At 35.6% G+C, this 22,901-nt stretch overlaps 1 protein-coding gene across 3 annotated transcripts in view; it reads right to left on the reverse strand.

Moving 5' to 3' along the window:
- LOC113568903 (uncharacterized) overlaps positions 1 to 22,901 on the reverse strand; it is a 35,959-nt gene that overhangs the window by 2,982 nt on the left and 10,076 nt on the right. For all 3 annotated transcript variants that reach the window (XM_081704197.1, XM_081704196.1, XM_081704198.1), the window contains 16 exons: positions 19,922 to 20,095; positions 16,908 to 17,081; positions 16,363 to 16,536; positions 15,465 to 15,635; positions 13,458 to 13,631; positions 12,384 to 12,557; positions 12,016 to 12,189; positions 9,098 to 9,274; positions 8,598 to 8,768; positions 7,271 to 7,447; positions 5,871 to 6,053; positions 4,132 to 4,302; positions 3,255 to 3,413; positions 2,670 to 2,831; positions 691 to 867; positions 168 to 338 (listed from right to left, as the gene is read on the reverse strand). In XM_081704197.1, the coding sequence (XP_081560323.1) occupies positions 168 to 338; positions 691 to 867; positions 2,670 to 2,831; positions 3,255 to 3,413; positions 4,132 to 4,302; positions 5,871 to 6,053; positions 7,271 to 7,447; positions 8,598 to 8,768; positions 9,098 to 9,274; positions 12,016 to 12,189; positions 12,384 to 12,557; positions 13,458 to 13,631; positions 15,465 to 15,635; positions 16,363 to 16,536; positions 16,908 to 17,081; positions 19,922 to 20,095 (2,763 nt within the window). The remainder of the gene's footprint in view (positions 1 to 167; positions 339 to 690; positions 868 to 2,669; positions 2,832 to 3,254; positions 3,414 to 4,131; positions 4,303 to 5,870; positions 6,054 to 7,270; positions 7,448 to 8,597; positions 8,769 to 9,097; positions 9,275 to 12,015; positions 12,190 to 12,383; positions 12,558 to 13,457; positions 13,632 to 15,464; positions 15,636 to 16,362; positions 16,537 to 16,907; positions 17,082 to 19,921; positions 20,096 to 22,901) is intronic.

Raw genomic sequence — 22,901 nt, forward strand, 5'->3', positions numbered from 1 at the left:
GTCACTGTTAGCTGCTAAAATATAATCCTGAACATTTTGTCTATTTTGTCATTGTGATACAGTCAAAATAAGTGAAAGCACTCATCTGAATATATTATACTAATATATATATTATACTAATACTATAATTAATGTTCATAGTGTCCCATCATATGACATTTACTCACATCAGTTTCATTAGTTTACACTTCTGATTCTCTAGTAGGATAGAGATTTTCTTCATGCCCAGGTCATCTAGTTTATTCTCACTCAGATTCAATTCTCTGATGTGTGATGGGTTTTCACATAGAGCTGAAGCCACATCTGCACAAGCTTCCCCTTTTAAACAGTTACTGAGTCTGCAGACAGGGAGAGAATTAATAAAAATTAGTCAATGTCACAGTGATTTTAAAGTATTCATGGACTAATCTACTAATTCAAAACAGACAATTTAAGAATATTCACATTTAGCTGACACTTTTATCCAAAGTGACTTACAATTATGACTGAGTATATCTTGAGGGTTAAGGGCCTTGCTCAGGGGCCAAACAGTGGCAACTTGGCAGTGTTGGGGCTTGAACCAGCAAGCTTCCAATTACAAGTCAAGTAGCTTAAGTACTGAGCTACATATATTTACATACACATTGTGTAATTCTAATTTAATTGGTAATAATCTTAAGTAAATAAAATATTAATCCTGTTATTACTCACTCCAGTGTCTCCAATTTACAGCAAGGATTCTCGATTAAGTCACAAAGACCTTTCAGTGCTGACTTGGCTAGGATATTCCCATTCAGATTCAGCACTCTCAGATGTGAGGGATTTAACATCAGAGCTGAAGCCAAACATGCAATGTCTTCCTCTGTAATACTGCCAGTATTATATAGCCTGTAGAGAGATGAAAGCAGAAAAATATCAACACGTAAAGTTGACTATTGAAGTTTATGTTGTTCAAAGTGTGCTCATTTTTAATTTATTTTACTTACTTCCCCCTCATATATTTGTGCAAAAGTATGCCATTAATTGTATACATGTATGTTTAAAGGATAAACTTCAAAAGAACATTTATTATTCATGCATTTGACATTATCTAACATGTTATACACTGTTTATTTGTCACTTACTTGGTTTTAGAGTGAAAAAAGTGAATTCTGTTTTATGGTGACCCCTAACAAAGAACAGATGGCTTGTATATCTTATATTGGTACCTGGCTTACATAACTGTTTTATACCAGGTACCAATATAAGAGATAACTGATGCATTTCTGATGTATTTGTGCAAGCCATCTGAGGTGATATTCTCTGAGAGTATTCTGGTTATTCCCTGTGAGTGTTCAGGGTCTAATACTCTATGAGTATTTCAGTTATATTCTCTGTGAGTGTTTATGTTTAAGACGGTAGTTTGATGGTCAGCATGTTTGTTTCTCAGCAATAGGGGCTTGGGTTTGAGTCCCTCTGTGGGTGGAGTTCCATGTTCTCCTTGTGTCTGTGTGGGTTTTCTCTGGGGTCTTTGGTTTCTTCCCACAGTCCGAAATATAGAGGTTAGCATGATGGGATATTCTAAATTATCCTGTATGAATATGACTATTGTGTAGATATATATATATATATATGTGATGGTTGGTGCTCTGTCCTGGTCTTAACCTCCTCCCCTGTACCTGGTGTAGTCCCCAGTGGGCTGTGGATTCTGATAAAGAGTATGCTGTGTGTGAGTGTTTATAAAAGCTAATGTCTGTCTGAGCTATCCTTGAGTCTGAGAAAGGTGCTCTATATATAAGACAGAATATATATAATTTATTATATATATAAGAGTTATATTCTTTGTAAGGATTTAGCTACAGATGGCAGTAACTCTTCACTGATACTCCAGTTAAAATAACTATGGGTCCACTTCATATGAAAGCATTGCTAACTTGTCCACAAACATGTTAGTTTATGGAAGGTAAAATGTCATTCTTTATAGAAATTGATCATATAATTAAGAGAGTTGCTATTGGACTAGCCAGTGTACCACGCTACTTTCTGTCAAGCTAAAATGCAAGTGATTATTTAAGTATTTAGCCAAGAAAATTAGAATATTTTTTAATAATTCAAAAAATAACTGAGAACATCATGTCAGTAAACCTTTTTTTTTGCTCACAGTTGTAAATTTTGTCAACGTAAAATTGTGCCATTTTATCTGCTGCGCTAAAACCAATTAATAGCTGTATAATGAGGAAAATAATCAGATGCTATAAAAATGTGTCTAATACCAAGAATTTGACAAATAAGTACTATCAAATCATTTTAAATGAGCTTGAATGCTAAAAATATGAGGTTTAGTGCTGGAACAAGTTAAAGTTTACACATCACACAATGCATTGTGCCACAATTTCAGACTAATAAAAAACCTAATTTTAATTAAGCTAACAGTCATGACACTGTGAAGAGCTGCACCTATACTCATGCAGTATCTTCAAACAGGCCTGACATCTTTACACATGACCACCAATGCACAAATAACAAGTGTGATTACATCCACTCAAAAACTGATATTTATTCTTAATAAATAAGTACCATAAGAGACCCTTGTTGTTGGATAAATAGGATGTCTATTGGAAAATATCCACACAGATAATGCACTTTTGACCAAGGCTAGTTTGTAAAATCAGTTTAAGATGATGAGTATACTATGGAAATACAGTACTCACGTGAGTTTCTGCAGTCTACAGTGTAAATCTTCCAGTAGAGCAGAGAGCTGCTTCACAGGAAGGGCACTTGGCTTTTTCTTGCTCAGATCCAGCTCTTTCTGCAATAGGATGTTTCTACCTAGAGCATTATAGGCTTTTTCTGCATCAAGACTTTTCAGCAACCTATGGAGAGAAGAATATTACAATATCTGTAAGGAATGTGCTGCTCAAGAGTATCATCTCTGTGTAACCACAGACCTTATTATGTAAATCTTTTTTAACAAAGATCCTCTACAGTGTTGCAGCAAAGAAACAAGTGTTTCAAAATACAATTTTAAGGCAATTAAAAACTGAAGGTCTACAGCCAACCCTATACAATGGGTTTTTAACTATTCTTCTTACTATTCTTTCTTATTCATTCAAAAGCCCACTCACTATAGTTCCCATTTCTACTAATTATCCCGGACAGTGTTACATAGAGTAGAATGTGTTTAAGGACAGCATAAAATAATTTCAGCACAATCAAATAAATAACAAACCCAAAGGTAAAGAAATAATAATGTCTATTATCTGGATCGTTACTGAATAAATTCATTTTATTCTTACCTCAGTGTTCTCCCACAATTCACAGATGCATCAGTGACAAACTTCACTCCTTTGTCTCCAGGGTCATTCCCCCTGAGATCTAGCTCTTTCAGGTGTGATGACTTCAGAACTGAAGCCAGAGCACTATACCCAACCTCAGATATACTGCAGTATGCTAATCTTTAGAGAGCACAAAAATGTGTTAATGTTAGTGTTGGCCAAATGGCATTACAACTACAAATAAACACTCTAAGTAGAAAACTACTAAAGACTGACATTTTTCTGAAATAAGAAAGATCTACAAATTTTGAAGGCCCTGGTGGGGATTAATGCATTACAATAAAAATAGGATCTACTCCTTTTGGGGCATGTCTGGCTCATGTATAACTAAATGAGTAAAATGTTAGAAACAAAAGCTAAACTGAGATTATACCTCCCAAAAACAGAACAACATGCATGTGTTGATAACATTTGGTGTGTAACTATGGAAATCCTTCTTTTAGTCTTTTTTATTTCATTAATCCTTGAACACAATAAGTGCTGATGTTAGTATTGCTGCATTAATATAACTGATATAATACACTTGAGTAAACAGATAATAATAAAGTACGGATGATGCCTTTCTTCTGTTTTCACATCATCTTACAACCAATTCATCTCCTGACCTCAAAGCCAACACTAAGCTTATGAAGTTCTGCTCTACATAACCCTTTTCAAAAATACTTTTGGCAGTTCATAAAAGTATCTCACATCTATTTTTCCAGTCTGTCCTAAAACATCCTGTATGGATTGAAAGAGCTTTAATTTTATTTCATTTTATTCACTTACTATAAGGTATTATTTAGATTTTCTATCAGATCTAGATTATGGGAGAAGTGCACATAATAGCAGATATTACCTCAAAATCTCCAGTCCATTACAGTTCTTCAGTCCATTACAGAGCTGTTTCACTCCAGAATCCTGCAGACTGTTGTTGCTCAGGTCCAGGTGTTTCAGACAGCAGGATTTCGAACTGAGAACTGCAGCTAAAGCTGAACAACTTTCCTCTGTTAGATCATCATTACTGATCCTAAAAAAAAGACGGCAGACATAACATAAATGTGTGACTGTGAGCAGCTTTCACATGCTCTCAAAATCTCATATATTAGTTAAAACAAAGTGAAGACAAGCATATGATGTTCTCAATGGAAGCAGACAAACCTTCAGAAAGCAATTAATCATTTGTAAAAGCATAATTTATTTTCATATAATAAAAAAAGATATAAAATTTCTGGTCATTTTTATGTCTATTGTGCTTTAAATCAAATCAAATCAAATCAAATCAAAATGCATTTATATAGTGCTTTTTACAACAGATGTTGTCACAAAGCAACATTACAAATGTCCAGGCCCCCAGTGAGCAAGCCAAGGGTGACAGTGGCAAGGAAAAACTCCCTAGAGCATGAGAAAGAAACCTTGAGAGGATCCAAGACTCATCCTCCTGTGGCCGACACTGGTCACTACAATAATAACAATTTTAATTGAAAAATAAATAAAAATAAGCAACGTCTAGTCCAACTTTCTAGAGGTCCTGTGTCCGAGACCCATCCTGCAAGAGAGTGTCCATTAAGGGCAACTGAGAAGTAGTTGGCTAGGGTGGAGGAGGGGACATCAGTGGGTGGTGGGAGAAGCCCTGGCAGCTGAGACAGGAGGATACTAAATAACATCATGAATGATGTAAATGAACAGGCAGCAGGTGTTAACATGCTACATCCAAAGCTCCCACTGCTCTGCTTAAGTTAAACGGGTCATGTCCATGGAATCATGCAGTGCATTTTCAAGAACCAATCAAAATATGTCTGGTACATTCAATATGTTGTACAAAAAGCCGGCAACATCTTATTAATGTTATGTTTAGACATGTGAATATTATCTTTATTTTGGTACTCCTCTACCCGCAATTAGACCTACTCCTGGTGGTTTCCCACCAGAGACTTTACAACCATGGCAAGTTTATGACAAGCATTCTTCCCTTCCTCCTGGGATTGTTGCCCCATTACAGGAAGCTCCATTTATAAAGATACTTTATGTGTAAAGAGAGCAATTTTCCTGTTTTCAGACATCTACATTTACATACATCTACATGTATGTACATTTACATATTCAAACTTAGATTTCTGCAAGGTAGTGAAGTATAACCTATTAGTTCATATAGGTTATATATGAAGAATTGCTTATAAATTGTCTATTTATAAATTGTTTGTACAAAGAGAAAATCTTGAATACAAAAAAATGGTGAATTCAGCAAGTCCTTCTCAAACTTCTCATGCAAACACTTTAAGAATAAATCTGTTCATACAAGTGGTTTTTCCATGAGAGTCATTGACACCAATAGATTACATTAAAAAACACCACCATTCAAATACAGAGAATAAGAGAATAATTTAACACAAATAGAGAGAATATTTTAACACAAACACAGAGAATCATTTAACTCGTCAGAATTCTTTATCCAGCATCATGTTTATGAAAACTGTTATATTTTAATTGATGATTCAGTCTGAGTGTTGGGTAGATTCAATATATATTGGCCAATATTCTGAGGTTTACTTTCTACAGTTACAAGTATAAGATATTAAAATGAACCAGATTACTTACTGAAGTGTCTCCAGTTTGCAGTGTGAGTCCTGCAGTAAAGCACAGAGCTGCTTTACTCTGAAATCCCCTGAAGGTCCTGCTGTATTCTTGCTCAGTTTCAGTTCAGTCTGTAGTAAAGGGTTGTCCCCTGTAGACGAAACAATAGTAGCCCAGGCTTCCTCTGCAGTAGGGCTCTTCAACAGCCTGCAGAGAGGGAAGAACATTATTTTAATGTTAACACTTTTTACCTCAAGTCTACTACCATACAAATATAACAGAAATATATTGTGTTGGTGTCACGGAATGCTCCTCCCCCCATGAGTCACGTGGTATGGCTCGCCGCATGCAGGAGGATTCACACGTGTGCATTGTAACCACGCCCTCCGGGATTGCACACACCTGCACAGGGTTTACTGTTGTATGTTTGTCTGTCTATTTAAACCCCTGTCAGTGTATGCACCGGTGTTGGTCATTGTTGCTATGTGTGTGTTCAGATTTTTGTAGCTTTAACATTAGTTTGTATAGTCCTGTGTTAAAGTGTATGTGTTCTCCATTTAATGTTAATTGTATAGTCATGTTCATTGTAAATGTTGTATGTGAGTGCCACCTTTGTCATATATGTATAATGTTAATAAATGCTCTGCACTGTCGAGGAAGTCTGAACGTCCTGCCCTGTGGCACTAAGGCCAGAAGCATTACAGTTCTACACAACACGTTGCATCTGTCAAGCCACCAGCATTGTGGGAGACCCCACACACCCTCGCATAAACTGTTCACCCTTTTGCCATCTGGAAGAAAGTACCGCAGCATCCAGTCCCGCACCTCCAGACTGTGCAACAGCTTCTTCCAAGAAGCCATCAGACTCCTGAACTCTCGCTAATTACAATTCCAAACAAATGGACACTTCTATACACACACACACATACACACATGCTTAAACACAGTCATGCACGCACACACACGCATTGTTTTTGTATCGGACTAGTTGCTGAAATCAAACTTCACACACATATATGCACTCCTTTTGCGCTCTTGCACATTATTCCTACTAGCTGCTAGAGAACTGTATTAAATCAGCAGTGTACTCTGAACTGTTCTGGCTGCTACCCGTTACTGCTATGTTCAGTATAGCATGTCACTGACTCCTATGCACAACCCATATTACATATTCCCAGTACTGTGTACTGGTAAAAAATAAATGCACTGTTCTTTGTGTATTGATCCTGTCCTGTATTTATTTATTCGATGACATTATTGATTGTAAAACATCACTGCTTTACTCAACCTCCTAATTCACTGAAGGAAACATTAGCTAAAAATCAGATTAAGTAAATAAATAAAACATGGGGATTGCACAATGAAGGAAATGTTCAGAGTAAATTATAATTATTGAGTAAACTGATCTTTGTCTTTTGTTTTACCTCAGTTTTTCCAGTTTATAGTTTGGATCATTTTGTAGATTAGTAAGCATCTTCACGCCAGATTTTCCAGGGTCATTCCCTCTGAGATCCAGCTCTGTCAGCTGACATGAGGGTTTTGATTCCAATGCTGAAGCCAGTGCTTTATATCCGTCCTCTGTTACAGAACAATCTGAAAGACTGGATGAAGGAGAAAAATGGATGAGAAGACCACAGATTGGCTGAGAATACAACAGATTTTGAACATGGCACAGGTTTATCAAATGTTTGCTATGGTAATACATTAGTATAAAAAATAATGTAGTGAATTTGAATTTGAGTTAGTTATCAGATTATATAATTATACAATTGAGTTAGTTATCAGATAATGCTTAATAATATTATAAAGGGATTTTGTATTTGTCTGGTTAGTATGGGTTGGTTTGTATTTGTCTTGTTTAGTGTGGGTTGGTTTATATGCATGCAACTTAATTTGCAAATTGTATATTTGTTTTGAAATGATGGTGTGAATTATGATTTTGGCAATGCTGTTGAACCGTGTTGTTGAAATTTGTCCCTTGTGTGATACCATCGTTTTTTTTACATGGAGAAAAGAACTTAAATTAGCTTGCAGGTTTGAATCTTTTGCACATAGCTTTGGTCTACAATGGTTGCTCTACCACATTTTCACAAATTCATTATTTGAGTTAACTTGTGGCTTATTTTAATGTGACTGAGGAAGGGACTATTGTGCATCATACTTTGCATTCCTTGGTGAGTTGTTGTGAACTGTTATCTATAATTTGTTTATTAATTCATGTAATGTTTTGTCATAGATTTGTTGTTGATATTTATTCACTTTGGTATTATGAATTTGTGAAAGATGCGAAAACTGTGTTCGTATATCTTGATTGTAGTTTTCATGGTCTTGAAAGACACTAAAGGGCCAAATGGTGCCTTATCTGTGCTTGTACATTGTTGGAACCACTGATGAACAAAGAATAAAAGAGACCTATTGAGCACCAGTCAATACTTTCATTTTGGATTCCAAAGGATGCTACAAATATTATAATATTAAATATGGTTTTATAATATACACTAGCTATCCCTATGTGTCTGTTCAACATCTACATATTGCTATTTATTAAGTTAAACAGCCTACCAGAGTTGTTTCTCATGGCTATAATGATAAAAAACAATGTCCATATTAAAACAAACAAGAAAATGAATATTATAATTAAATGATCAGATATGACCAGGAAATGTAAATGTGCAATGTAGAGCAACATACTCTTTTAGGTTTAAGCAAAGAGAAATAAAATCCTTAGTAAAAACAAACAAAACTACTAACTTAAGTTTTTGCAGTCCGCAGTGTGAATCTTGCAGGAAAGTACAGAGTTTCCTCACATCTGAGTTTCCTTGTATTTTCTCACTCAGATTCATTTCTGTCAGCAGTAAGGGATCTGTATCTAGGACCTGAGCCAGAAAAGAACAGGATTCCTCTGCATCAGGATTCAACAACCTATACAGGAGGAAAACACATTCTCAGTTAAAAACACTTTAAATGGGAGAAAATACATTACTGACAAATGAGAATAATTTTTTAAATATACATTAGTGATGCTGTAGAAGCACATAATCTTCTATGATATACACTGTGTACTTATAAAAGAGCAGAAAAGTATTTTACTAACATACATTTTCCATGTAATTACTTAAGCAAGTTTCATTTAAACAGCTAACCTTATTAGATCCAAAGCTGGGGACAAGTGAGTAAAGAGATGCAAACCCTAACTCATAATAAATGTAAATTAAAAAACTGAATAAATTGATCTTTGTATTTTGTCTCACATGAGTTTCTTCAGTTTATGGTTGGGATCTGCTAGTAAACCTTTGAGCAGTTTCACTCCTGACTTTCCAGGGTAATTCCCTCTGAGATGCAACTCTGTCAGGTGTGATGAGGGGTTTGACTCAAGAGCTGAAGCCAGAGCTTTATATCCTTCCTCTGTAATGTGACAGTTGCAAAGTCTGGAAGTAAAAAAGAAAGCTTGCTAGAGAACATTCAGATGTTTTTACTGTGAGATGAATTCAGTGATAGCTGATAATATTTACAATAGATTTCTTTTTAATTTCTGTGTTCTTGTGTTGAGAGAGTGGAGGCAGGATGCATTTGTGGAGATGGGCAATGTTTACTCAGTACTAAATGTGTGATGCATAAGGTACAGTAGGAAAAAACAGGGCAAGAACAAGTAAAAATTAACATTAAAACAAAACTACAAACTTCCAACATGACAATGGGAAGAACAATGTTTGACATTCAGGGCCCCATTTCACAAAACCATCATAGGGTAAAGATCATCTTAAATGAGAAAGAATGTTCAGTGTAATTCTCATGCACCATTTAAAGATAATCTTTGTTTTATGATGCTTTTGGGGAATGATGCCCAGGTTTAAATACATGGAAGAATAAAAGAAAATGATTGATAAAGTAACTTTAGATGTCCTGTTGTAGTTGGTGTCACCTAGTGGTGATTTATAATTATTGCCTATTGATTTCCTACTCATTGATGCTATACAAGAAGTGGGGACTAGTATGTGAGTACCAGTTATTCATCTGCTTTCATCCTGTGATTTGACAGCGTCCCCTGTATGTAAGTACCAGAAATATTAATTTCTTGTAAATCTAAATCCATATTGTGGAGTGCATTTCAGAAAGATTATTTAAAATGTTGGCCCAAGAATTGTAGTTATTTGTTAAAACGCTATTTCAATACCTTGTTAGCTCTTAGCATATTAAGTTGTGAAAATCAGAAAAGTAATATTGTACTCCTGTCATGTAGATTTCTTTGAATTTGCGGCAAACAATTAAATCTAATGCACACCTTTAGCCTATTCATGCTAGCAAATGTAGACAAACAGACAACAGACAAATGTTTGGGGTCTCTTGTGCTGCATGACAACACAGTTCAAGTAACATAAACCAATACAGTAATATAAAAAGTCAAAAATCTACAATAGCTCAGGCATGACCAAAGGCTCCTAAAGCACAACTGTCATTTGCTGAAAGGGAGATGTGAGTGAAACTGGAGATAGCTCAAAGGATCAAACTGACAAAATCTGTGTTGTAACTGATTTCAGTGCTGAACACAATGGAGTGTCACTCATTGATGTACTGTTAACCGGACCATACCTAAACAACTCTCTTCTGGGAGTGCTTATCTGGTTTTGTTAGGAAGCTGTTTTTTGTGACTGCAGATATACAGCAAATATTTCAGTTTGTTCGTAAGAGAAGACAGAAACCTTTTAAGGTTCTTATGGTTCAAAGACAATGATCTTCAACCACAGAGTATTGTAAGGAGGTCACATCCCTTCTCCAGCAGTGGACTTCTACTGCCTTAGGCAGGGAAAGAATGGGAGGCATGCTATGATCACAACTGGGATCTCAAGAACCTTTTTCTTTAGTCGCTGATCAAGAGAAACCTTTTAAATAGACGTGTCTTGTCTGTTGTGAACAATGTTTTTGATCCTCTGGGATTTTGCCCCAGTCACAATTCAAGGTAAATCCAGATCTTAGGCAAGAAAAAGGTGACTGGGAATCTCCACTGCCACAAGAGATAGAAGACACAGCAATATCTGCAACAGTGAAGACTTGAGATAGGGGAATGTCTGTAACACTGGGAACATGAGGGTTTACCAGTGTTTACTGGTCAAGACATGGTCCTCAAGAAAAACAAGTTCACTCATGGCATTCTTGTTTGGTTGGCCAATCTGTGAGGATGAGCGCATGGAGGAAGGTTGCATTTGCAGAGATGGACAATGGTTATTCTGGGTAAATCCATACTCATCATCACTACAGAGGTCCAGGGTCAAAACACCAGAATACATAGTTGCAAAGGAAATGAAAAAAAAATTAAAAATCAGGAGAGTTGAACCTAAAGTACAACTATGAACTTCCAACATGACAATAGGAAGAATAAATACTGACAATCATGACTGGAAAACTTGAGGTATAATTAAACAGTAGAACAAAAGAAAATGAGACAGCTGGAAATAATACAAGAAATGCAAGAAATACCTGACACAAGGCAGAGATACACATGACGAGAGACAAGGATAGAGACAGAAACCAAATCAAAACAAAACCACATGGCAAGGTCACCATGGCTATTAAAGAAAAATTATGTAGAGCACAGCACTGTGGGAACGGTGATGCTAGTGACAATTCGGTACTCCCTGGACATTACACTTCTTTACAATTTCTTTTACTATATATATATATATATATATATATATATATATATATATATATATATATATATAGTTACACAGCAACTAAATTAGTCTCACATAAGGGCAAAGTGAAGAGTCTATCAGTTCAACCAATCAAATTCTTTCAGTTTATTTTTATAGCAAACTTTAACTTAATCCTCAAATCACTATGAAATATAAGATAAGCTTGTTTGGAATATTTAATTGTCAGCAACCGATGAAAGAAAAAAAATATTTAAATGTCTAAGGACATAAATGGGAAAATGTTTTGCACAAACAAAAAAACCTCACATTTTTACAGTTAATGTCTTCTATTTATTAGAACAAAATAAGTGGTAAATGGCAATTACTGTGGTTTAAAATGTTGAAAATGCAGTGCATATAAGCCAGATAATACTTAAAATTATACTAAAGCTGTTTAATTATTAGCTTGTTGATGCCGTGTCACAGTTAAACTGATAATCTGTATTGCATAAAACTGTTTTCTATTTTTTACTTACTTCAGCTTTGTCAAGTTGCAGCTTGAATTTTTCAGTAAAGCTGAAAGTTGTTTAAGTCCAGAGTCTTCAATTTTATTTCCACCCAGATCCAGCTCTCTTAGTTGTGGAGTGTGTTTTTCCAGAGATGACACCATAGCACTGTAGCCTTCCTCTGTTATACTGCAGTTCTTGAGCCTGCAATAAGAGCAGAAGGTTTAAGAAACACTGTTTTCCTTGATAGATTTGACATTTTTCCCATTTATGGAAAAACGTTCACATATAAGCAATAGATTTATTTATTGAGCATATATTCACTTAATGATTACTATTTTCAGAATAATGTATAAACAACAGGAAATGATATCTGAATATGTTAAATCAAATCTCACCCCAACTTTTGCAGTATACAGTGAGGATTTTCCAGAAAAGAATTTAGCCGCTCCATTCCTGACAACCCTAATGTATTCAAACTCAGGTCCAGTTCTCTCAGGTATGAGGGATTTGAACAAAGAGCAGATACCAGAGCACAGCAGTCTTTCTCACTAATGTTGTTGTTATTTAGCCTGCAAGACAGAGTACAAAATGAGAAACGCTGTCTTCAAGACAGAGTACAACACAAGAAACACTGTCTTCAGGCTGGGGGACAAAGTGTTATTTTATTTCAGTGGTATGTAATGAAAAATTGTTTCTATTGTCCTAGGCTAGGTCTGTAGTCAGAGTACATACACAAAGGACACAAGCCTGATTAGTTAAGGCTACTGGAGCTGCTTCAGAGTTGGCACAATTGCCAATTTAAACAAAACTTTATAGGTGACATGGAGATGGTTTTAAATGTGTTTATGCTTGTGAATGGGAAGACATGCGAACAATGCCTTTAACCAGCTAATATACTATTGTTTGCAAAGTATGCAAACTAACAACCCACTAAGCTTTTAACCTGTTCTACTTAATAATCTCCTTTTTGTGTTCTTGTTTCTCCTCAGGCCAGTTAGTTTCAACATTTAGTTTATTTTTTCATTCTGCAATGTTAGCTATCTAAGTGTGCAGCTGAATAACAAGAAGCATTCTTGTTGTCTTGACCATGGAAACAAAATTGATATGTCATTTCATTTACATTGTAGCAAAGCCACTTCAGAGTTCAGAGAGTCCTTGGAACTGGGGGTAATTCAGAGCCATCGTATTGAAATTTATGATATTATAGCCTCTCTGAGACCCAACTTTGCTCCGCAGTGTAAAGACAGCTTAATTAAATATTGGGATTTCAACATTTTGCTTAATTTATCATTCGCTTTATCTATAACTGTGACCCCAGACTACCTCTCCCAACGCTAGGCTGCTAGCACTTACAAGTCTTACACAAAAAGATCACTCTACACTGTAAAAAAAAAAGAACAACTTTCAGGATGAAACAAAACCTCTAGGATGAAAAGTATCATCCTTAGTAAGTCAAGCAAACTTCTAACCTAAGTATTTGCAGCCTGCAGTGTGAATCCTCGAGTAGAGCAGGAAGCTTCTTCACGACTGATTGACTTTGTATTTTTGCACTTAGATCCAGCTCAATCAACAATAACGGGTTTGTATTTAAAAGTTTAGTGAGAGAAACATGGGCTTCCTCTGCATCAGGACTTTTCAAAAGCCTGTAGAAAAGAAAAAAAAACATTTTTTAAAAGGTTAACAATTTTCTACTTGTCTTCTCATTCCATGTGTTCAGATAAAACAGTGATGAGCATGGTGCAAGTATATTGATCAGATAATGTGCTTATTTGAATGATCAATGACCAACACAATCATTGACCAACACAACCTATTTAAAAACATACTGTTGAATAATAAAATGCTGTATGATAATAGACGGTTATAGTCAGCAATTTTTCAATCAAAAACAGACAGATATGTGATACACTGCTCAAAAACAAAACAAACTTGCTCATCATGAATGGTCTGGGCCTGTCCCAATATTCCAATTGAGAACACTTGATTGACACCTCATTGCCAGATTTACTACCTGCTACACTACTCAAGCCGAGCTGACAATCAAAACCATACATGTATAACCATACCAATTAATATTTTGGAAATAATTCTAACTCTCTATAATTGTAAAATCTTTCACAGGTTTTAATGTTTACTATTTTTTTATATAGACTTTTTTATATAGACACAAATGGCTAGCTGGGTGGACAGTGAAAAACTGATTCCACTGAAAAATAATTTAGCTTCACACTGACTACCTTTAAATTTTCATGTAGTTAATGTCGATGTAGCCTATATTAGGTAAAGCTTGTGTAAGCTTTACCCAACATTAGGCCCACCCATTTTACACTGAAAGTGGAGAATGTCTTGCAAAATTATTTGTTTTGGACTGTTTGAAGAATTACTTGACTTTTGCACAATTGTATTATGTGCTCAGAAGAACAAGATTAACCTACTTTAAAAGAAACACTGATTTAGGTTCTCTGGGGCTTTGAAACAGTTGACTTCATAAATAAGTTTGGTAAACATCTATTGCTGACAGAACTCTAATAGCAAGATAATGAGCAAACTATCTTTATTTTCTGCCTGGACTTTAAATTGTCCCATGAAACTACAATATTCAGAATTTTACACTCCAAATCCCAGAGCAGTGAATACCTTCTCACTTGCATAGACAGGATGCAAAAAGTGAGAGTTTCTGTATCTTCAAAAGACAAGAGACAAGAAGACTTTTTGGATGGTAACACAGGCTTGAAAGTCTTTTACCTCAGCTGGATGGGGTATCTACCTCTGCCATAGGATTATACACAACACCATGTCTGTCAAGGCCATATTCAAGGCTGAGTCAAGACAAAGACTGACTGGGGTCTAGACCAAATCTACTGAGACTGAGTCCATGTCTCGAATAAAATTTAAGTGGATCCTATCGATTTCTTTAAGGTCCTTTGACAGCCAGCTATACAATGGATTCAGAAAGTATTCAAACCCTTTTACGTGTTGCACACTTTAGTGAGTTTGATTGGATATGATTTTTATTTTATCCATCAATGTGCATGTAATCACCCATAACAACCCATAATTTCCAAGTTATTTGAGTAAACCATTTTTATCACTCATAAAAGATATGCCTACAAATCTCAAGGTTAACATACGTACACTATGAACTAAAATTATGTATTTAAATTCCCTTACTAAAAAAAAACAACAAACTACCCAGTATGCAAGAATACACACATTTTCAAAACAAATAATTTAATGCCTTTGCACTAGAACTGTGAATGTGCCAACACTGCCACACAGTCATTCAAACATTGAGTAAAAAAAAAATAAAAGTATAAAAAGATACATAAATGCTTATTTATTTTTTCTAATAATTAATTATTTCAATCATTAACTGTTCCACAGTCTTGCCATTCATAATGGCTCCTATTTATATAACATAGATCAGATTAAATAAAAAGTACAATAAATAATTTATAAACTTCTTTCCTTCTCACCTCAGTGTTTTGAATGTAGACGATTGATCCTCTACTAAGTCAGTAAGCAGCTTAACTCCTTTATCTCCAGGGTCATTCCCTCTGAGATCGAGCTCTGTCAGGCATGAGTTTGATTTCAAAGCTGAAGCCAAAGCAAAATATCCTTCCCCTGTTATACTGCAGTCTGAAAGCCTGGAGAAAGGGAAATGACAACCATTGATGAGTATGAAAACAAAAAAATATATATCACAATAAATACTATATCTTGCTGAAGATACTATATCTTGCCTGATTTTTCTTTGGTCTTTGTCTTCAAGTTAGTAAATCTAACAGTAATTGGACCAAATACCATTAAACAAATTTTGGAGTCACCTATTTATACAGCACCCTGCCCATTTGAGCTCCTGCTTGTATTTTTCATTAACCATAAATATTTGTGAACTGAAGGATTTGTTGTGCCTAATATTTCTAGAAAACACCACAATTAATATAATATCAAGATCAACTTTGTAGAAAGGCTGCCCTTAGGTATTTATTGTTAGGTTGATGGACAGGTCCAGGTTACTTGACTAAACTTCATCAAGGAAATTAATATGCAGGTGCTTGGGCATGTCACTTTATGTGTTGTTTTACATTCAGTGACTCACATGAAAGGAAGAAGCACAGAAATGAACATTACACTTATAACAAACTAAGATGGAGTTCTTTATGAATCATCAATGACATTTTCAGCATTTAGCAAATGCTCTTAACCCATGGAGTCTTAATGCACAGCCTTCCCTATGGGTTCAATATACTTCACTGTATTTATTGAATGATGAACCAAAAATCTAATTTAACTGTGTTTGCAACTTATTTCTTAATTATGTTCACCTCATAACTACATAGTGCAAGTTTATGTATGGATATAACCACTCACTTCAGTGTTTCCAGTTTGCAGCAAGAATTGTTTAGTATAGTTGAGAGGACTTTCACTCCCAAGACTCCTACATTATTGCCAGTCAGATCCAGCTCTTTCAGATGTGAGGGGTTGGCTGCCAGAGCTGAAGCCACTGCAGAACAGCCTTCCTCTTTTATGCTGCACTTACACAACCTGAAAAGAGCAAAATCAAAGTTTAGCATCTCATCAAGATGTGTATTTCTCATAATGTGAACTGTACTGAGAAAAGGCTTTTAATAAACAAGTCATTTAATAAACACATGAAATACCTTTATAGAATGAAATATATTCAGTCCAGTGCTGAATTTTTAACAAAATCCCAGATCCTTCTGTGCTGCAGTTTAACTTTAGATACCAAATAATGTATGGAAATTTAATTTAACAGGAACCCAAATTAATAAATTCCTTCTTGCAGTATCTTATCATTGTTGAACTAGAGCTCCTTAACTTTTCATGTATGCAGTCATAAATTCAAATATCTGGAATACAGCCAGCATTACACTTTATCACATATTGGAACTCACCTCAGTATTTTTAGTTGAACATGTGGATTTGCCAGTCCAACCATCAGCTGCTCCACTCCTGAATTCTGTAGATTGTTTTCACTCAATTCCAGCTCTTTCAATGTACAAGACTCTAAGCTGATAACTGTGGCTATAACTGAGCAGATTTCCTCAGTTAGGCCACAGTTATTGAGCCTAAAATAAAATAAAATAATGACAAAAGTTATAATTTCATACCACATTATCATATTGGGTTTAGCATTTGCAAGTGTAGACCAACCCTTTTATAGAGGCTAGAATGGAGGTGCTTGTGAGACTGAGGTATTATAAAGTTTTCCTAGATTGTTTGTGTGTATGAGGTGATTGTGAATGTGAAGAATTATAATTTCCTTAGTAAACTACAAACCCTAAAATTATGTTTGTCAACCAGAGGAAAACCCAACCAATCAAAGATAGTTTACAAGATCGCTATTAATGGATTATTAGCTATACCTGTTTCTCATAAACTCAGTATATTTAAACCTGCCATGTCCACATCCTCTTTGCAAAGTATTTCCACTAGTATTCACTGTGCATACTGAGCGTTATTTCCTGATTTCCTGATTGCCTGTTTGTATTTCTGACTGTTTTTTGATTGCTTGCTTCTGTTTTCCCTGCCTCTTTGTACTTGTCTGCCTGAATATTTATCTGCCTGAATATTTATATTTATTTTGACCTGGACTGTTTTTTGGATCTGTTTGTGATGTTCCATGGCTCTGTAGACTCTTACTGGTTCTGACCCTTGCCTGTATTTGGACTATTGTTTTGGTTTATCCTTCTCCGATTAAACCAGAAACTCATTTTATCCATGAATGTCTGAATTTCTCTGTAATGTTACAGAATGAGATGATTGTGAGACTGTGAAGCATAGTAAAGTTTTCCTGGATTGTTTGTGTAAGAGGAGATTGTGAAGTATTGTAAATGTTTCCTGGACTATTTGCGTGCATGATCTAATCCATTAACTGGATCTAAAGTGCAATTAAAGTCCCCCTATGATATAGCAACCTGAAAGAGTGGATAAAGAAGAGATTACTATTTATGGATGTCCCCAATGGTTCAATGTTTGGGTTAATAATGTACCTTGTGTAATTCCAAATCTCCATGAATGAGCCTTTATGGCACTGATGTATGAATCAAAGTGATATCTTTGAAAACACTTGAAAACATCTGTTATGTATTTTAGAAATGTCACTTAGCAGTAAATGAATTTGTTGTAAGAAAACTATTTTAAATTGTAGTTGTTTTAGCCCGTTGTTTCCCTCAAAATAATTTCCTCACACTCAGCACATCCACCAACAAACTAAACAACAAGAGGAACTGTTTAGTGACTATTCTCAGAAAGAGTGTACCCTCTAATATTTACATGTAACCCCTTTTGGCAATGTATGCGAATGGAGAAATAGAGAAAATATATATGCTCTGAAAGCTACTATCTCCCAAGGCACTTAAGAAAAAAAGGAAAACATGCAAATCAAACCACACTAAACCATTCTCATGTTGAAAAGACAATGTGTTACATTATTATGATACTCTTCTATAACAGACACACCTAAACTGTCCATGGGCTAAAACTGTACCCGACGATGTGCATTTCTCAACAATGCGCATTCAGCACCATGGTACTAGCACACCTCAAATGCACATTAGGAGGTTTACCTGCGGTGGACTTCTGAAGACATGGGACTGGCTATTGAAGTATACTCAGAGACAAGGTCAAAAGATGAATCTGTGTGCAGACCTATAACTCTTAGACTTATTTTGACTTTATCAAACTGCTTAATTTGTTGACTTCCACAGACAGATCAAGGAAAAGATCACTGTGATTTTTAAACATATCCTTCTTGGCTCTGGCCACATCCATTTACATGTACCTTATCTTTATAGTACAAAAACCTCATTCTCATAGCACTTGGTGCTGTATTAATGTTTGATTCAGGTCTTTGAATCCAGTAAACATTTCCATTTTCAGGAGACCGTTTTCTAAAAATGAGCATGTGTCTCAGATTTGTCAGGGAAACCAATGTTTTAGATTTTAGCATCAGCTGCGGTTTTCCACGTCATCAACTTTAGAGTTTGGTGAAGTTAATGCCAGCTACGTAGACTTTAAGGGTGGATGAACACATGTAAAGAACAGATTAGGCAAATGTGAGGAAGGTGGAGGTTAAAATTAGGCTGTCTGAAGGGAAAGAAATATTATCAGCTGTATGGATGTGCTGAAAGCATTTCCATCCTGGCCACAGGGTGGCATAGGAATAGTATGAACATAAGGGATTTGGAGTGTCTTTTGTTGATGGAACCGAAATCAGCTGTGTTGTCAGAGTGAATGAGGATGGACCAAAGAAGTGAGGATGGCCCAATGAGGATGGATCAAAAAAGTGAGGATGGCTCAATGAGGATGGACTAAAGAAGTGAGGATGGACCAATGAGGATGGACCAAAGAAGTGAAGATGGACCAATGAGGATGGACCAAAGAAGTGAAGATGGACCAATGAGGATGACCCCAAAGACGTCAATAACAAGGAAGGAAGAGGCAGAGAAAGAGGCTTATCTGTAACCAGTAATACCATGCTTGTGCATGGATGTGGGGGAGGCTTGTTGGATAATATGAGGCCTAGCGCAACCATAGCAACAGTGGCCGCATCCAGGAGATGAATCAGGCACAGGAAGATGAATGGTGGCGGTGGGGACGATAATTACCAAATGGAGGTGAGGAGTGGATTGAGACAAAGTCAAAGATGCAGGAGGAGGGCTACCAGGAATGAGGTTGTTTTCAGATGCAGTAATTTTGAGATCCAGTGAGGTAGGAAAACAAAACAGGAGGATAAAATAAGATAACAGCAAGGCAAGTGTCACACAGAGCCCTTTACAATATCACCAGAATTGTCATAGGCACACACATACTATTAAGCGGTTTTGATTATTTCCACCCTCAGAGAAATGCATCATATAGTAGTCAAGAATATATAAAATATATAAAAAAAATATAAAAACCTCACCTCAGTATCTCCAGTTTGCAGTTTGGGCTTTTCAGTCCTTCAGAGAGCTGCTTTACTCCTGAATCCTGAAGAGTGTTGCTGCTCATGTCCAGCTCAATCATTTTAGACGAAACTGAACTGAGAATCTTGACTAAGTCCATACAACTCCCCTCTGTTAGGTTGCACTCATTGAGCCTAAAAGAAAATTTGCAAAAACCTTTAATGAAACTGAACTTGATTGGTCCAATGCTGAGTACATACCTACTTCTAAACACACCATGCTTTTAAAAGTACCTTTACTGTGGCCTTAATACATTTATTCAAACATTTTTGGCTGATGCACATTAAAATTTAAAAGTGTGAAGAGAAATTCTTTATTCATCATTTGCTCAACCCCCTGGTAGACAACCCTAAAAGAGAGATGGCTAACTGAGCCTGTTTCTTAAAATATGCACATGTTAGGTGTCTTGGCATGCTGGTGCAGTAAGTATTGAAGTTATTTTTGAATCATTAATTTGTTGTCTCACTGTAGCAGAGTATGGACATTAATTTGGTGTCTCACTGTAGTGGAGTATGGACATTCCTTCTTCCAATCTTACCCTTGCAATCATCCGGTGACCGTATAGCACCTGATCCTTATGATAACAAAATTTTACCATTAAATTACACCAGAGCCACTAAATCACACCACCATTAACATGATTAAAGTTCAAAATAAGAAAGGTTTATGACTTCTGCAAGGACACAGCCTACAATTTATGACCTCCTCTCCTTTTCTCCTGACCCTTGTAATTATAAGTTTACTATCTGAGAATGTATGGATAACTCCCCACACTCCACATTTCCAACATTTTTGCAAGTTTCTAATGCCTGTTAAAATCATTATGTTCTCAAACTGCCACTGGATTTTAACTTTCCCAGGACAACAAATCTCTCTGTGTAAATTAGAGTTATGGTATTACATCAGGTTTACTTATTACTTATGACTGTGGTATCTTTTGGGGGGAAAAATACAGCCAGAGGTGGGTAGAGTTGGCAAAAACTGTACTCAAGTAAAAGTACTGTTACTTTAAAATAGCAATTTCTCAAGTAGAAGTAAAAGTATTTAAATTATTATTAGTCATTTAAATTATTACTTAAGTAAAAGTAAGAAAGTTACTGTTAAAAAGACTACTCAAGTAGCGAGTTACTTCAACTGAACTAATTTAATAACACCAGGCAATAAATAAATAAATAAAAATAAAATATGAGACCCACAAACTAAAATATGTAGTCCTCATAGTTCTTTTTATACTGAATACAAATATTTTAAATGTGAATTTTAAGTGAATTTTACAATAAGTATATATTACTTGATCATAAATAAAGTGTCCCTGCATCCCATGAGTTCAGTTCAGCTGCTGCATTTATTTTCTGCTGCTTGTAGTTTATAGCTAAGAAGCTTGCTAACTAGTTAGCAATTTTTTTCCTAGATTATCATTGATATCAGATGACACTACTTTTATATCAATATTGCACATTAGGAGAGAGCAGCGATTTTACACAGATATGTGAGACTGAAAGAAAACGATATATCGAAAGCTACTTTTCACAAACGTAATCATTTGAGTCCAAAGCTGGAAAATGTGCATGTTTGTTATGTCCAATTGTCTAACCTTCTGAAGCAAAGCGATGGCATTCAGTGATCAGCTTTAGGGATTTCATTTACCCTCTGTCATGATCGGTCCTTTCCATGTTCCGTGTTTTCTCTGTCATGTGTTTAGTTCAGTTCCATAGTTTCATTTTGTCCTCACATTGTTTGATTGCGTACACCTGTCCCTTGTTTCTAGTATTTAAACCCTGTTGTGTTGGTCGTGGCTGTACATTGTTTGACTGTTTGAATGTTTGAAGGTGTTATGGTTTTTTCTTTGTACTCCATGCCTTTGTGTTTATCCTAGCCTTCGTGTTTCCTAGCCCTGAGTTTTCCTTTGCCTTAGTTATAGCCTGCTTTCCCATGTGCCTTTATGTTTGTTTTGTTTACTCATGTTTCACCGAGCTCTCCGTGTCGGCTCTATGACCCTGGACTGCCTAAACGACTTTGATTTTGGATTTGCCCATAATAAATCTCGGTCCTCTCTGCACATGCATCCACCTCCTTACCGCTGACCGTTACACCCTCTTATACCTGACAGGTTGTAGCGAAACATACAAAATTATTTTAAAATATAACAAAAGGAACGTTGATGAAATTAACAAAGTAAAAATACATTTTTGACTTCGCAAAGGTACTTGAGTATATAATTGATAATCAATCGGCCTGTATTTGACCTTCACTGGGAAGTAGGAAGAGATCAATACATCATTTACAGTATATAGGTGCATGCATATAGGTGCATGTATAGAGATACATGCATCATTAACTTTTAAAGAAACTTGCTCAAGAATTGTATTGTATTGTATTCTGCACCTGGTATTACTCTGTTATTAAATCAACTTCAAATTCTTTTTTTTCATTTTCATTTCTGAAAATGATTCTCTAAAAATTAAACCCTGTTATTCTCACTCACCATTCAACTATAGAAAGCATCTTGGCCTATTCTCTAACAGTTTGATATGGGACCTCAAACTGTTCTGAATGGAATGTTTTGGATGGAATGTTTGAAGACTTTGTAATAGTTTCTATCCTGCACAATGTGCATTTTACATGCCTAAAATTGATTAGTGGCTGATATGTATATGTAAATGGCGCTGTACAAAATCTTAATATGCATTAGCTGTGGGATCCTCCAATTCCCATCATGTAAGCCTACAGCACTTATATTAGTGAATAGATTTAGTTTTTATTACCAATGCAAATATTCTTTAAAAAAAATGTTTTTAAATGCTGGGGACAGTCTCCATCTCACCATGATAAGGGTAGAAAATATTTCACAAGAATGTGATTTGTGCTTCTGGAAAATTTTGTGGTTGTTTTAGGCACTAATGAGGTGGCATTAATTTGTAATTGTTTTTTTAGCATTAA

The sequence above is a fragment of the Electrophorus electricus genome, chromosome 21 (genome assembly GCF_041902795.1).
Source record: "Electrophorus electricus isolate QZ-2024a chromosome 21, ASM4190279v1, whole genome shotgun sequence".
In the NCBI taxonomy this organism is placed as follows: Eukaryota; Metazoa; Chordata; class Actinopteri; order Gymnotiformes; family Gymnotidae; genus Electrophorus; species Electrophorus electricus.